This window comes from Sapajus apella, unplaced genomic scaffold, assembly GCF_009761245.1.
Source record: "Sapajus apella isolate SASKATOON/1434 unplaced genomic scaffold, GSC_monkey_1.0 scaffold47, whole genome shotgun sequence".
Lineage (NCBI taxonomy): Eukaryota > Metazoa > Chordata > Mammalia > Primates > Cebidae > Sapajus > Sapajus apella.
The window spans coordinates 3,038,894-3,054,219 of record NW_022436987.1 but is presented as its reverse complement, the minus strand read 5'-3'; the positions used below and the strand labels follow the sequence as shown (position 1 = coordinate 3,054,219).

Sequence of the window (15,326 nt, the reverse complement as noted above, 5' to 3'; positions counted from 1 at the left end):
GGGGTGTGGTAGGCCTATCGGTCCATCTGGGCCAGCTTGCCTCTCCTTCCTGGGCCCTAGAGCTTAGATCATGTTCATATCCCAGCAGTAGATTCCTGAGACCTGGGTTCCTGGGTTTTTTCTGCTCCTGCCCTTTCTGAGCTTGGTTCTTCAGCTTTTCCTTTAACTCATGAGCCACTGCATCCTCTTTCGAAAACATTCCTTTTGGCTTAGGTTAGCCAGAGTCAAATTTTGTTGCTTTCAATGAGAGAATCCCATTTGATACGGTTACCCAACAAACATCAGCAGCATCTACTCCCTGCCAGGCCCTGTGTCAGGTCTGCAGCAAGTACTCCTCACATCTGGGAGACAGACAAGTAAACTAGGGTAACAGAACAATGCAACATGTTCTTATGGTACCAACACCTGTAACACAATATGGGAACAGTGGGAGAGAGGGGCTTCCTCTCACTGGTGGGAAAGTTGGGAAAGCTTTAGAGAGGAGAATAGCTGAGCTGAATTTTGAGAAATGAGAACTGGCTAAGGCAAGAAAGGAAAGAATATCACAGGTGGAGTGACCATGAGCTAATGATGGTATGAAAGAATACAGCCCTGTCTGTCTTCAGTATTGTACCTTCTGCAACACTGTGCCTTTAGTAGTGCACCTGGCATCACAGGTGGAGCCACCTTGAGCTAACGGTGGTTATGAAGGAACACAGTCCTGTGTCTCCAGTATTGCCTCTTTTCTCTAGACCCCAGCATCATCTTGGTCTACTACAAGAACAGCCCTGGCATTACAGTATAGTTTTAAAAGCCTGGGCTTTGTGGTTAGACCTGGGTTCAAGTCCAGATTCTGCCAGGTACAGTGTTCATCACAGTGACCACATGGAGGTATCCAGTAAGTCTTGGACAGCACTATTCTGTAACTGCCAGCAATCTGGGGTGCTTGTTCTGAGTCATTAACTAGATCACTGGATGAATGTTTTGTCCCTCTGTTAATTAAAAAGGTTGAAGCGGGCCACTAAGATCCTTTAGAGTTGACTGTCTGGAGTTTCAGGAATCTTTTGAACCATAGGCTGAAGCCCCTCCTTCACTTGAGGTCTTGTTTATTTGTATCTAGCCTAAGTCCAGAGAGATTCAAACAATAGGGACCAGATTTTACACAAATGAAATAGATGAGAAGGAAAATCTGTGTCCTGGCTATAGGGGGTATCTGTCAAGTCAGAATGCAGCATTTCAGAGGTTGCAGTTATTCCTCTCAATGAGCAAGACATGTTCGTTCATTTGTTCATTCAACAAACATTTTTTTGAATTCTACTGGGTATCAGGCATGACTGCAGACCTTGGAGAAAGAGTGGAAGATAAATCAAACACCACCTTTGGCCTATGCTTATATTCCAGAGAAGAAAAGAAAAAAAGAAACTAAGAGCCTGATTAAAAAGGAGAATTCTTATCCTTGAAAGTTCCAGTATCTACCATGCTGCCCTCCAACCAGAGCACAGGCCAGAGCCTCAGCCTCTTGCTCCACTATCCCCATCACAGCCTGAGGAGCACTTCGTTAAGTATTCACCTGTGAAGATATGTACCTGATATGTGTCTGACTAGATCCTCCCACAAGCTCAGGACAAGCTCAGAGGACCTGCTGAAACCCTACATCATGGATGGAAACACTGTACCTCTTGTTTAAATAATTCTTCAGGGCCCTTATTTGTAGTGTTCCACTTTCTGAAACCTCCCTCTGGTTCTTCTTCATTGATTGAGGGAGTTCTCTCTGAAGGCCCTGCAAGCATTAATGCAGAAAAGAGTGAACTGTTGAATTCATACTGTGGGAATTGTTCAGAAACCTGTAATTGTACCATGAAATTCTAACATTGTTTCTCCTTCATTATGAAGGACTAAGAAATATATAAAGGACCATTAAGAGTGTGATTCTGAAGATTCTTCAGGGCATCTGAGCATGGGCTGGCATCAGGATCATTTCAAGGTCAAAGCTTATCTGCAGAACAGAGGTAATGTACCCCCTGCCTCCAAACGTCTCACTCCTTAGCCATAGGCAATTAAAGCCCTGAGAGTGACTTGACCCATGATCTTAAAGGATTAAAGAGGGCTGTGAGGCCAGGTGCATTGGCTCATGCCTGTAATCCCAGCACTTTGGAAGGTTGAAGTGGGTGGATCACTTGAAGTCGGGGGCTCACGACCAGCCTGGCCAACATGTTGAAACCCCATCTCCACTAAAAGTACAAGAATCAGTGGGGTGTGGTGGCGGGTGCCTGTAATCCTAGCTACTCAGGAGGCTGAGGCATGAGAATTGCTTGAACTTGGGGGGCTGGATGTTATAGTGAGCTGAGATTGCGCCATTGTACTCCAACCTGGGCAACAGAGTGACACTCCGTCTCAAAAAAAAAAAAAAAAAAAAAAAAACAAAAGAGGACTGTGTGTGAGGGCTGGCAGAGGTCCTGGTCAGTGACCAGTCAGCTGCATCCTGGCAGAGGCTTGGCTTCTTCCCAAGAAGCAGCAGAAGCTCAGCCAGAATCAGAGGTTCCTAAATATCCTTCAGAGCAGCCCTGTGCTGTGAAACAACAGCCACTTCCTCAGGATCTGTGATGGGAACCCAGGCCAATGGCATGAACAGTGAAGGCAGCCTGGCACATGCACCACTATGCCCATAAGAACACTGAGGCTGCTTGCATGTTGCATTCAGTCAGGGCAGCAAATATTAAACACAGCAGCTCTCTCTGTCCTGTGACTTCCTACAGCAACTCAGGCCCAACAACTCAAGGAAGGCAACCAGACGGCCCTCTGAGTCAGCTGCGGAGCTCTAGATTTTCTAGGAGGTGGAAAAGCTCTAATCCCCAGTGACGGCACTGAGTTGATTTTTGACCCAAGTTTAACTGTACTTGCTGCCTCTAAGGTTTCGTCCTGGGAAGATGCATAAGAGACCCTCCAATGGTGGAGAATCCACAGGCTTTATATTCTTGGTGATCTGGATAGTCCCTGAAGGTCCTGAGCTGACTTCCATTTGCTAACATTTCTGGAAATCAACAACTGCTAATTTCTTACCATGCAGGAAAGTCTAAACAGCTCTATTCTCCAGTAGGGAGTCTTCTCTGAAATACAGGTGAAACCGCTGCTAGCAGGACTGCCCCTGGATTTAACGTAGCTGGTGGAGTATCTTTCAGCGACCACAGTAGGATGGTCTTTGCTCTTACCTTGAGTGACCATCACAATCTCCTTTACTTTCCGATACTGGTTTAACAGCCCCGTAAGCTCCTCTATCCGACGGTCCTGCCACAATGCAAACAGAGATTTAGATTAATTCTATGCCGGCATCTCACATGATTTCATTTTGGGACCCAGGCTATGTTCTGGGCACAAGGAGAAGAAACACCCCTGTGGAATCAAAGGAAAAGTGTGTCCAGGCCCCATTCCACAGAGCTGGGATTTCAGTGGTTAGCTTCATAGGCATCTGCAGGCATTCACAGCTTTACCTGAAGGCTGTGAGTCAACAATAACTACCTGTGACACCCTTCACAGGGCTTAAACATTTTCAGAAGCATGATGCTCACTGTCTCCCTACCTTCCTAAAGTGGCCCTTGAAATCTGCCTTCTGGTCCTAGTGTTGCCCTCTGGAGCTACACAAAAAATGACTAAAATAAAGCAGTCATATTTATCCCAATATACTCATTTGTTCCGTAGGAGTCTGAGATACCTCATACTACAGAGGAAATTCCCAGAGAAGATCATTTCTTTCAAGGCAAAGGCCGTGAAAAGGGCTTGGGAGACCACACAGGTCCTAGACAAACGTGGATGTGAAAGCTGGCTGTGCTATTTACTGGTTACCTGACCTTGGGCCACATTACTTAAGCACTTTGAGTCTGTTTTCTCATCTGTAAAATGCAGGGTTGTGCTCCTCAGAGATGATGTTTATACCAGCCAGGTACTCTTTATTTATAGAGGTGGCTATTTTATGACTGTGCTGAAATTAGTTGTGAAGGATATAAGATGGCAGGGTAAACTGAGGCACTGCATGCTGCCAAGCATCTCTATGATGGTTCTATTGTCAGATCATGCACATGGGAGACTGGTGGACTGTTTCACTAGGGGTTTCAGCAGGAGCTAGGATATTGGCAGTGATCACAGCAGTATTTTTTCCCCCAAAACAGCACGAACAGGGAGGGCTCTAATCTGCCTTTAGGAGATTCAATTTAGATAAACTTTCCAGTTACCAAGGCCAAAAACAGGTGGCTGAGGCCAAGTCTTTAGGGGGCATAAGTCATTCTCCTGACATATCCATATGTCAGTGGCATAATGAGCATGGCCCTGTACAGAATATCAGAGACCAGCAGGGACCAAACAGAGCCAGGGATGTAACCAGGGAAAAGACAGGGCTACCCAATGAGCATTTTACCTTATCTTCATTGGCAAGCAGCAAAGTTTCCATCCCCATTTTCAGACGTTGAATTTCTTGGTCTAAAATAATTTAGGTATAGAAATAATTAGTTATATAAATGTAAACAGCTATCCACATTTGCTACAATGCGCCCCAAGTTCACACAAAGACTTTCCATGTGAACGTGGCTCCTTCAGTTCTTTAGAAAGACCAGGATGGTGTCTGCCACAGACTCGGTCTCCTTAAATATTTGTTAGACTACTAAATGAAGGAACCTCGTATTCTGTCTTCTCTTTATAGACATTTATGGGCAAAATCAAAATGCCCATGTACTCAAGGTGACACAGAGGAACCCAAAAATCTTTTAAAACCAACATCTTCTAAGAATATAGGTATTCTTATCCTTTACAACTTGAGTAGGCTGCTGACTGGCTCTGAAGAAAATCATACAGTCTGACAAATTGTAGGCAGAGGAGAATTTAACATTAAATAAAATCCACAGTTGAATGAAGACTGGGAAATAATAATTATGTAAAAGAGTTGGTACTTGGCTTAACTTTAAATGGATATAGTCAAAATTGACTAACAAATGTTTAGATGTATTGATATATGTATATATATGTGTACACACATATCTATATGTGTGTGTGTATATATATATAAAATATATACATATGTTTGTGTGTGTGTGTGTGTGTGTATACACATACATATGTAAACAAATGCTGGGTTAAGGATAAACAATCTTATTTCATCGTAAACCAGACTTTCCCTATGAGCTGAGAAATCTCTGTTGTTCTGTCACGGAAAACCCGTGGCCTTCTCTCAGTTTGGGCCCAAGAGGGACTCTGTTGATTTCTTCCTTAACTGTTCTAGAGAGCCTAAGGAAGCTGGAGGTCATTTGCCAGATACTCTAGAAACTGGCACATAGCTAGAATGATGTTCAAAGGAGAATCTATACATTTTCCAAAACGGGAATAGGGATGTCCATTAAAAAAAAAAGTGCAGATGTCAAGGGAACAAATATACAGGACTCCCATTTTCTTTTGGGATGCTTGTTACATCTAACAAGATTAGCATCAGTAGATCTACAGACTTTGTGTAAACAGTTGTGGAGATTCATTTTCAGAATAAAGTGGAGAATGCTTGCTCATTATTTAGGGTCCTGGTAGCTAACATCAGCTCTGCAGCTCACTTTGCTGGGGAGAGCAGTAAGTTCCAGAAAAAGACTGGCAAACCTTGGTCCACTGGTCAGAACTTAACTTCAGCAGCAAATGACCAGAGGACCAGCTTTAGAAAGTCCTCTTTCTAAAGGTCCTCTAAAAGTCCTCTTTCCCAGGGGTAGGGCCTGGGAGGCTTAGACTGTGGGGAGGTAAGGGGTAGACAGTAAGAGGTACGGCTGTCTGGCCTAGAAGTCATGGCATGGGACACTCTCTGTCCAGGCTTATCATCAGAGATAGTCTGGGGTGTCTTAGTAGAACTCAGCCTCTACAAGGAGGCCTTGGGAGGAAGGCAACACACCCAATGGCTTGGGTGGACACTGACAAAAGCCAGGCGAGGGGTGAGCATGTTGATCACTAATTTCCTTCTCCAGCCTAAGCCACTGTTGCATGGCTTCCACGCCCCAGCTGGGGATCCAAGCTAAGCAGTGCTGAGGCCAGGATGTGACTAGGTAGTGGCACCAATCCATAGGAGTATTTGATCTTCAGCATTGCTCTGCAGCCTGTCTGTGAGTGGAGAAGTTGAAAGGTGTGTGATCATTTTGTATGCATGGCAGACAGCTATAAAGGTTTATGTGTTCGTAAGAGTAGTTGAGGATTTATCTTCCATTTTTGATCGCCAAGACTTGAACTCCTCAGAGGCCATTCACCATCCTTTCACTTATTTGAGAAGTATTTCTTTGGATCCTACAATGGGCCAAACATTGTGATGGGCTTTTTGGATATGCTGTTAAGAAAAATACAGTCCCTGCCCAAGTGGGGATGACATGTAACACTGTTGAGTTATAATAAGTGCTGTGCGGGAAAAAGGAAGGATGCTGAGTTAGAGAATAATAGGACTGAGGGCACCTATTTGAGTTAGGGTGGCCAGGAAAGGCCTTTCTGAGAGGTACCATTTGAAATCTCAAGAATGAACAGACTTGTTTCTATAACCTCAGGGCCTTATACAAGCATCAGGCAGGTATCCATGAAAATGACAGTAAATTGCTAAAGCCTCCCCTTTGGTGACAAGACAAAAACAAGGCCTTTCAATCAAACGAAAGAGTTAGGTATTTCCTACATTTTCAGCAAAAGCTCCAGAGGTGGCTGCACAAACCTTCTCTGCATCTGAGAAAAGCCTTCCAGTTAGGGCAGAGTTCCATGGAAATGACTCCACAATAGCACTGCATTATAGGCACATATACACAAACACACAGACAGGTGCATCCATTCACTTAGACAACCTTGCACACACACATGCATGCACATTAGCATGGCTACACACACATGCATATGCACACTCATTTATAGAAACACATGCTCACTTATAAGAGTAGGCCTAGAGACCCAGAAAACTGCATTTTGTCACGGTCAGGCTAGTCACCTCTATCTGTGTGGTCACCATGGAGAGCTGCTGTCCGGGAGAGCTGGCTGTGCAGACGCTCAATTTCTGCATCTTTCAGGGCCACCTGTTCTTGCAGCTGGGCTACCTCAGCCTGGAAGAGCAACAGAGGATCCCTACTAGGTCAGAAGGACTGCCAAAATCATGACAAAGTGCCTCCCATCAGAGTCCAGAGCCTATCAGGCCCCAGGGCATGTCAGGAGTTGGGAGAAGTGGTGAACAGTAGCAGGGGCTCATTGCCCTCCCCACAGGTGGAACTCTGCTGACTGAATTCCCTCTTCTAGGCCAGCCTGGCTCCCCCAACAGCTCTGGCCATCCATGTGCTTCTTCTCCTGCATCTTCCTATCTGACCAGGCTCTCTCTCTCCTGTCCTGTGAGAACTGGGATTGTGATGAGGAGTTGGGACTGTGTGCAACAGGAGGGCTGTTCTTGCCAGAGGAGGATGCTGTCTTTCTGGACATGGTCTTCCTTCTCCCAAGATACTCATGCAATACCATTTAGAGACACCACTGTAACAAGTGCATGCAGCTTCCATCTTTCAAACCCACACAGAAAATACAGCGGAAGCCAAATCACCACTGGTAGAGAAAAGGTAAGCCAAGGGCTCCCTCCCTCAAAACACTCCTACCCTTTGGGCACAATCACTGCCTCTGCCCAACCTCCAGGCATGTGTACGCACTCACTCATATATAGATGTACAAGCATTCAGGAGTGCTTAACATATATACTTTAGGGGGTAAAAAAGGCATGTATACACAGCTCATAAGTACACACATACATTCATATTTGCACACACAGGCAGCTGTGCTATAGTTCCCATGTCTCCACTAAGTAGTACAGGTTAAATTTCACACAACACTAGATATGGTTGTTCATGCTTTCCCATACTCTTTAGGAGATCAGAATTGTATAGGTCCTATCACAAGAGGTACCTGAATTTTAGAGTCAAACAAACCTTGACTCTCTCATTTCCTAGTTGGGTGACCTTGGGCAAGTAAGTTAACCTTTCTGTGTCTCAGCTCATCTATAAAATGGGAAAAACAACACCTACTTCATGGGACTGCAATGAGGTTTAAGATAATGGTTATGAACAACCTAGCCCAATACTCAGTATATACTAAGTGCTCAGTAAATGCTACTGCTATTTGCTCCTTCCATCCTATTATTTTCTTTGTGGATAATCGGTTCAATTATCTCAGCATCAAACCAGCTAAGAAAAAGGGTGAGCACTGACTATGGAGCTGGTCAATAAAAGACAGCAAAGCCTTCTCCTCTGGCCACCCCTTCCCCATGTGTTGGTTCAATCATGTCCCACCTTTGGTCCTCAAGGTGACAGTATGGGCTGTCCAATTCCACAAAGGCCCAAGTTAATATTTGAACAACCCCAAGTAATTAAATGAGCACTGGCCTTGTTGGCAACTCTGTTGCTGGACAGACCATGTATTCCGTTTCAGCACACGGACTGAGCACCCACCCTGATCAGCCCCTGCAATCATTGCTTTCTTACATCAAATCCTTTCAAGATACCATGGGAGGAAACAGTATCTCCATAAGTCACCAGAGAAAACAGGAGTAGAATAAGGTTCAGTGTCAGTCACAGAGCTACTCGGTGATCAGGCCAGGATGCAAACCCTGGCCTGCCTGCTCCAGTGTCAGAGCTCCACCCTCCACAGTGTGTCTGCTTCTGAGGTAACAGGCAGATGAGGGCCACTCTGACAAGGCTTGGGCTCCCTGAGCCCACCTCAAGGGTTTCTAAGTAATCTTCCTTAGCATCCCCCAAATGGGACAGGGATGACCATATCAAGAGTGACAAGGGGTAGCGTTTCCTTATTCCAAAGTTCATGATGAAGCACTGCCCCTCTGCTCTGGGCTCCACTCACAGAGGCCAAGAGCTGGGTCCTGCTGTGCAACCTGCAGGCTGAGACACACAGCTACGGTGCAGTTTTTCAGAGCTCACACAGGGCCAAGATGCCCATGGGCTTATGACTCATGGTGACAGTGGCTTCTGAAGATATGAGCTTTCGGACTGTCAACCTCCATTTCTACAGAGGTCAGATGATTCTTGAAAGATATTCCTTTAACGTTATTTTCTTGCACCTCTCCACGTCCAGTTCTCCCTTTCTTTGTGGACAGGATGGGTGCTGGTCTTCATTAGAAATCTGGATACCTGGTGCTTGTCTGTTGACCCCACAACCGGGACTTCAGCAATGTAGACCTATCAAGATGGAATCTAGCACCTGGCATGATGAGGACTCTTCTTCCTGAGGCCCGCCTCTAGGGGAGGTCTTGTAGGTATATACTGTGGACCCTACAGACCAAGTGACTGGGCCCAACCTGCCTTGTGCCAGTTTCCACAAGAATACGCCAGAAACAATATGTGTTCTGTTATCCTTAGAGTAATCTCTGTCTCCACAGTTAGGAAGGCCAAGAACAGTCCAAAGACCTTCTACCTCACTGTGTATGCTACTGCCACTGTTCCTATGGCCACAGTCACCATGGCTGCAGCTGTGTGGCAAAAGGTCTGAGAGAGCTATGCAGACAGGCATTCAGGCAGAGATGGGTGCTCTGGGTCCCTGCAAGTGCTGTGCCTCATTAAACCCAGGGACCATACCCTACTGCCACTGAACTGACAGATGAATCCCCTTCAGGGACTGAGAAGCCTTAAGAAGAAAAGTGAAGAACTTCCAAAAACAGTGCTGGTTTTCTCTGCAAGGAATCAGGATAATGTAGGAAGCAGTATAACGAGAATGACAAAGACCCAGATGTGAGCCTCAGCTTGGCCACTCTGAGCCAAGTTTCCTTCCCAGTAAAGTGAGAATTAAAAAACATAGACTTGTAGCTGTAGTCTCAGCTACTTGGGAGGCCAAGAGGACAGGATTGCTTTAGCCCAGGAGTTTGATTCCAGTCTGGGTAACAGACTGAAACATAATATCTAAAATTTTTTTAAAAAGACAACCCATTAGAAATGCAGGCCAAATACAGGAATAGACAGTCCACAGAAGGAATACAGTCAATATAAATGTAAAAAAGAAATCTCAGATTTACTAATAAAGAAACACACATGCAACATGCACAAATCAGCTTCAGTTTTGCAATATATGCCTAATCTTGTTTTATATCTACTGATCACCATGACATTATCCCCTTTGGATTATTTCAAAAGAAATCCTAGACATTATAACTTCATTTTATCCATAATATTTCTCAGTTTTAAATGTTTTGATGAGACTACAGCTACAAGTCCATGACAGGCTAATGTTTATTTTTACCTTTTTAGAGATGGGATCTCACTCTGTTGTCCAGGCTGGTCTTGAACTCCCAGCCTCCAGTGATCCTCCCACCTTGGCCTTCAAATGTTCTGGGATTACATGAGCAAGCCACTACATCTCTTCCCATTCACTTTAACAATAATTTTGATATGCTTGGTTTTATTCTTATCTTAATGCATTGCTTAGAACCTCCAGGATAATACTAATTATAAAAATTTAAAGAATGCCCAGCCTTGTTTTCAGACTGTAATGAGAATGCATGTAATGTTTCACTGATTATTCCTGTAGAGATATAAATAAAGACTGATTATTCCTGTAGAGATCTGGTAAATATCACCTATCATGTAAATAATTCTTCTATTCAGAGCTTATTAATAGTCATTTTATTATTTGCTTTTGAGAAATAGATTTGGTATAACTTTTGGTGTTTTGTTTTTATTTGTTTATCTATTTTTTGAGAGGCAGGGTCTCACTGTGTTGCCAAGGCTGGCCTTGAAATCCTGGGTTCAAGTGATCCTCCCTTCTTATCCTCCCAAGTAACCAAACTATAGGCATGTGCCGCCATGCCTAGCTTGTATTACTTTTTAATAAGTCTTAATAGGTTGCAATTGTTAATCAAAAATTAATTTCAAAAGTCTTCTATAACATTAATTTTCTATGTGAAATAAGCCAGATACAAAAAGAAAAACAAATACATGTCCTATGATTCCACTTATATGAAGTACCACAGACAAAAATTACAGTAAAGGTTCCCAGGCAGAGGGTAGAGAGAATAGGGAGTTTTTCCTTAATGGGTCTAGAGTTTCTGTTTGGAAAGCTGAAAAATCTCTGGAGATGAATGGTGGTGGATGGTTGGAAAACAATGTGAATGTACTTAGCACCACTGTATTATACACTTACAAATGTTTAAAGTGGAAAGTTTTATGTTAGTTATGTATATTTCACCAAAATGAATATAATGCAATGGGGCTGCCTCTACATAGCAGGGGAGGGACAGAGAAATAAATACTACACTTTTAAGTGTAAAAAAATAAAATAAAATAAAACATATACCTCACTGGGTGATTTTATGAATTATATGATAAAATGTGTGCAAATAGCTTGGAACATTCTGGCACATAGGAAGTGTTCCACACTTGGTAGTTATTAAATAACTACCTTAGCATCTCAAAGGTCTACATGCCAAGGCAAAGAGCTTGGGTAATTTAAAAAGGAAAGTGTTATTTGGTTTTATCACAGAGAATGGTACGTACAACTTCAAAGGTTTCACCAAGACAGGGCTTGTTTGAGTGGAGTGTTGTGATGGAAGGTTCTGAGTTACTGGACCAAACCAATGCCCCTAGTGCTGGTGCCTGTGAAGCATACACATGAAAAACTACATTCAGACACACACAGGCCAGGACACAGATGTGTCTCATTGCCCAGGCTTGGTACCAAATAGCGGTGAAATCTTCGGAAAGTTAGTTAATCTCTCTGTGCATCCGATTCATTATCTGTAAAATGGTTAATCAAATTATTTTACGATTATACACTAGATTATTAAATAAATATTAACATCATGTTTGTTGCTTTCTTTTGATAACATGGGAAGTCATAAAATTTTAAATGATAAAAGCGTGATATAAAATTGCATACAAATTATCAACATTAACAATTAAGAGAGACAGAAACACTGAGAGAGAGAGACCCTGATGTTTGAATATCTGTTCCCACCAAATCTCATGTTGAATTGTAATCCCCAATATCGGAGGTGGGCCCTGGTGGGAGGTGAATGGCTCATGGGGAAAGATTTCTCACGAATGGTGGCACTACCCTCTTGGTGCTGTCCTCGCAACTGTGAGTTCTCACGAGACCCGGTTCTTCATAAGTCTGCGGCACCGCCTCTCCTCTCTTGCTCACTGTCTCCCGCTTTGCTTTCTGCCATGATTGAAAACTCCCTGAGGCTTCACCAGAAGCTGGGCAGATGAGAGCATGCTTCCTGTAAAACCTGCAAAATCCTGAGCCAATTAAACCTCTTCTTCATAAATTACCTAGTCTAAGCTATTTATTCATAGCAATGCAAGAATGGCCTAACACAGATCTAAAACAAAAGAGAACAATATCTGGAAGGAAATATTAGCAATGGTAGTGCCTGGATGGTATGGTGCTTTTTATTCCTTTAATTTTTTTTATGGTTTAAAAATTTTCTATAATGAGTGTTATTGTTTTTATAATCATTAGCAATTAACTTGCAGAAAAAATAAAAATACAAACTAGAAGTTAAAAAACTAGAGTAAAAACGATCCCGTAATGCCCTTTGGTGGCACTGCAGACACAGTAGGGGAAGGTAGATATGAGTCTCCCACCTTCCCATACCCTCAAAGGAAACCTAACCATAGCCTAATGTAAACTTCCTGATGTTTAAAAGACAATTCAACATTTAAAAATCCAACATTTTTTTTGTGCGGGCCAAAAAAAATTCACGGGCTGAATGTAACCCACTAGTTTTGATCTCCGTACTTTAGCATAGGAAAAAAAGGAAGAAACAAAGGAGGGAGGGAAGGAGTTTATTTCATAATAGAATTTATTCTTGGTGTCCTTTAAATTGCAAGCTCCCCAGTTTAAGAGAAACATGATTTGATTGAAGAAATAATTCAAAATTTATGTCATTTTTAGGAATATATTTTGTGCCAAAAATAAAGCATGCCAATTTTTGAAAAACTGATTCTAGAAGGGACTACTGAATTTAAAATGATGCATCCAACATCTGCTTCAGGACTCACGACTCACTGCCTGCCACTCACTTGCTCTCCCGCTCCTACCCTCTTCTTGGCCCAGCTTCAGCCAGGTGCTATGCGGTGCAGGGAGAGGACGCAGACTGGGTTACTACACTTCAGCAGTTCATAACCTCACGGGCTTTCCCCATGAGGACCTTTCCTTGATCAAGTCAGTCTCCTGCACAATCTGGGCACTCTTGCATGTCCAGATTGGAGGGTTGATTTGCATTTTCAAACTCAAGGTACTGGAAGCCCCCAAGGTGGAATGCAGACCCTCCCCACAAGGACCTCATATCCTCTCCATAAGCATCAGGAGTGCCGTTTACCTTAGTGGCCTTTAGCTTCCATTCGTACTGATTCCGTTCATTTTCTAACTCTTCCACTTTGATTTTGAGGTGCCTGAGCTCTTGTAGTAACTCCTAGACGGATGAGGGAGAAAGATGAAGTTCTGATGGTTAAAAGGTTGTGCTCTCGATTTACCAACCTGGTTAAGCTCATGCATAGAGGATGCAGCAACCACATCAAGCTCCACTTAGCAGCTTTCATCTTTAAACATGGCCTTTGTTTTAGGAAAGCTGTATGGCCTTTAAAAAACAAAGACCAGGGAGCTCCAGACATAAGAAAGTGAAACCTTTCCATTTAGTTTTAGAACCTGTTCTGCCTGCCTCTTTCTCTGACAGCTGTGTCCTCTGCAGGGTACTCCAGCATCACACACGTGAGTATAGGGAACCAGGCAGGTGAGGCTTCAGAGTGGGAAGAACAGAGATGCTGAAATGAGGAAGCTTCTTCCCTGCGATGCAAAGTAGTAGGAAGCAGGCTAATTGGGACCATCTCTTTGTGCTGGGAGTGAAGGAAGCCAGAAGAGGGGGTCTGTGATCCTGGAAGGCCTCATAGAGGAAAAAATGACACCCTAAGGGAACAAATGTTAAATGCCAAATACGGGTGCCATAATGTGTGCTCCAGTTCAGAGGAAGAGGTTGGTTTGAAGAAAGAAGGGAGGGAGAAGGCATCCGGGGGGAGGGGGCGTGTAAAGATAGGAGGCAGAAAGGGAGGTAACTTATGGGGCTGGAGCTGAGGATGGGTGCAGGCACACAGTGGAAGATGAGGCAGGGAAGTTAAGGTGGGACCTTAACATAAAGGCTTGAGGATGAAAATATGTATGATGAGTTCCAATGCCATTTTTTGGACAGTAGAGAGTCATTGAAGGTTGCTGAGTGGGGAAGTGACACAAACAATTTTCTCTTACTCATGTAGCTAGTAAGTGGTGGAGTTGGAGTTTAAGCCCATATATTCTGACTCTAGGACCCTTGTTTGTGAAACTACCCCTTCGATAAAGACGACACCACTAAGCACTGTTATCTTGAACCAATATTTCCTTAACAGACCATTGGTCCTGCTAACTAGCTCCCATCAGAAGAATTGGCATAAAGATAATCATTTCCATAGGCTTTCTGAACTACAGTCTCACACGATAAACTTCCTACTTACCATCACATGGATGCTGCACAGCCACCTCCCAACTGTCATGTGCCAAGTGGAACCCTCAACTCCCCTCGTAGTCACTCTCCTCACTAAATGCCATATCTGTCTACCTAACAGCCTATCCAGAAACATAGGATCTATCCTAAGCATCTCCCTCCCCCTCCTCCCCTATGTATGCAATTTCCTCCCAAGTTTTATTAATTCTACTCCCAGAAAAACAACTTGAATGTCTCATTTCTTTCCCACTCAGCCACCACCACTCTGGTCTAGCAATTAGCATTTATAGCCTGGACAGTCAATTCATTGGTTACTCCTCTGTTGTCTTGTTCCTCTCAAAGCAATTGACCCCGCGGCATCTGGGGGAATCATATGAACAAACCATACATCATCAGATCATGGCACTCCATGCTTCTCAAAGATCATAAACTTCAACCCATGACCTGACTCAGCTCCCTGCCTGCCTCTTGGATCACTCTTTCTCCCTAGTTATGCTCTAGCCACATGGATAATTTCATCAGTTCCTCTCTTCAACTTAGGTCTTTGCAGTCAACATTCCCTCTGTCTGGACTTTTCTGCCAGGTTAACTCCTGCCTATCCATCAGGTCTCCCTGAGTTAAACTATCCCGACCTCCACACTATATCAGGCCCCTCTGTTATATTCTCTTGTTGTACCCTGTGTACCTCCTCGTAATTTGCAATTCAATGTTTATTTGTATGATGGCTAATGGCTAGCTCTCCGCCTAAACCGCAAACTCCATGAGGCATTTGCTAACCTCTGATTATTCTGCAGTGCCTGGCACATAGTAGGTGTTTACTATTTTGTCAATGAATGCACACATGAAACTCAAG

General features: G+C 43.6%; 1 protein-coding gene across 23 annotated transcripts in view; it reads right to left on the bottom strand.

Moving 5' to 3' along the window:
• PPFIBP2 (PPFIA binding protein 2) overlaps positions 1–15,326 on the bottom strand; it is a 141,173-nt gene that overhangs the window by 25,229 nt on the left and 100,618 nt on the right. For all 23 annotated transcript variants that reach the window (XR_004257570.1, XM_032240619.1, XM_032240622.1 and 20 more), the window contains 5 exons: positions 13,322–13,414; positions 6,953–7,064; positions 4,388–4,449; positions 3,189–3,264; positions 1,656–1,759 (listed from right to left, as the gene is read on the bottom strand). Coding sequence is in view for 22 of the 23 variants with exons in the window: in XM_032240619.1 (XP_032096510.1) it covers positions 1,656–1,759; positions 3,189–3,264; positions 4,388–4,449; positions 6,953–7,064; positions 13,322–13,414 (447 nt within the window). In the remaining variant the exon portion in view is untranslated. The remainder of the gene's footprint in view (positions 1–1,655; positions 1,760–3,188; positions 3,265–4,387; positions 4,450–6,952; positions 7,065–13,321; positions 13,415–15,326) is intronic.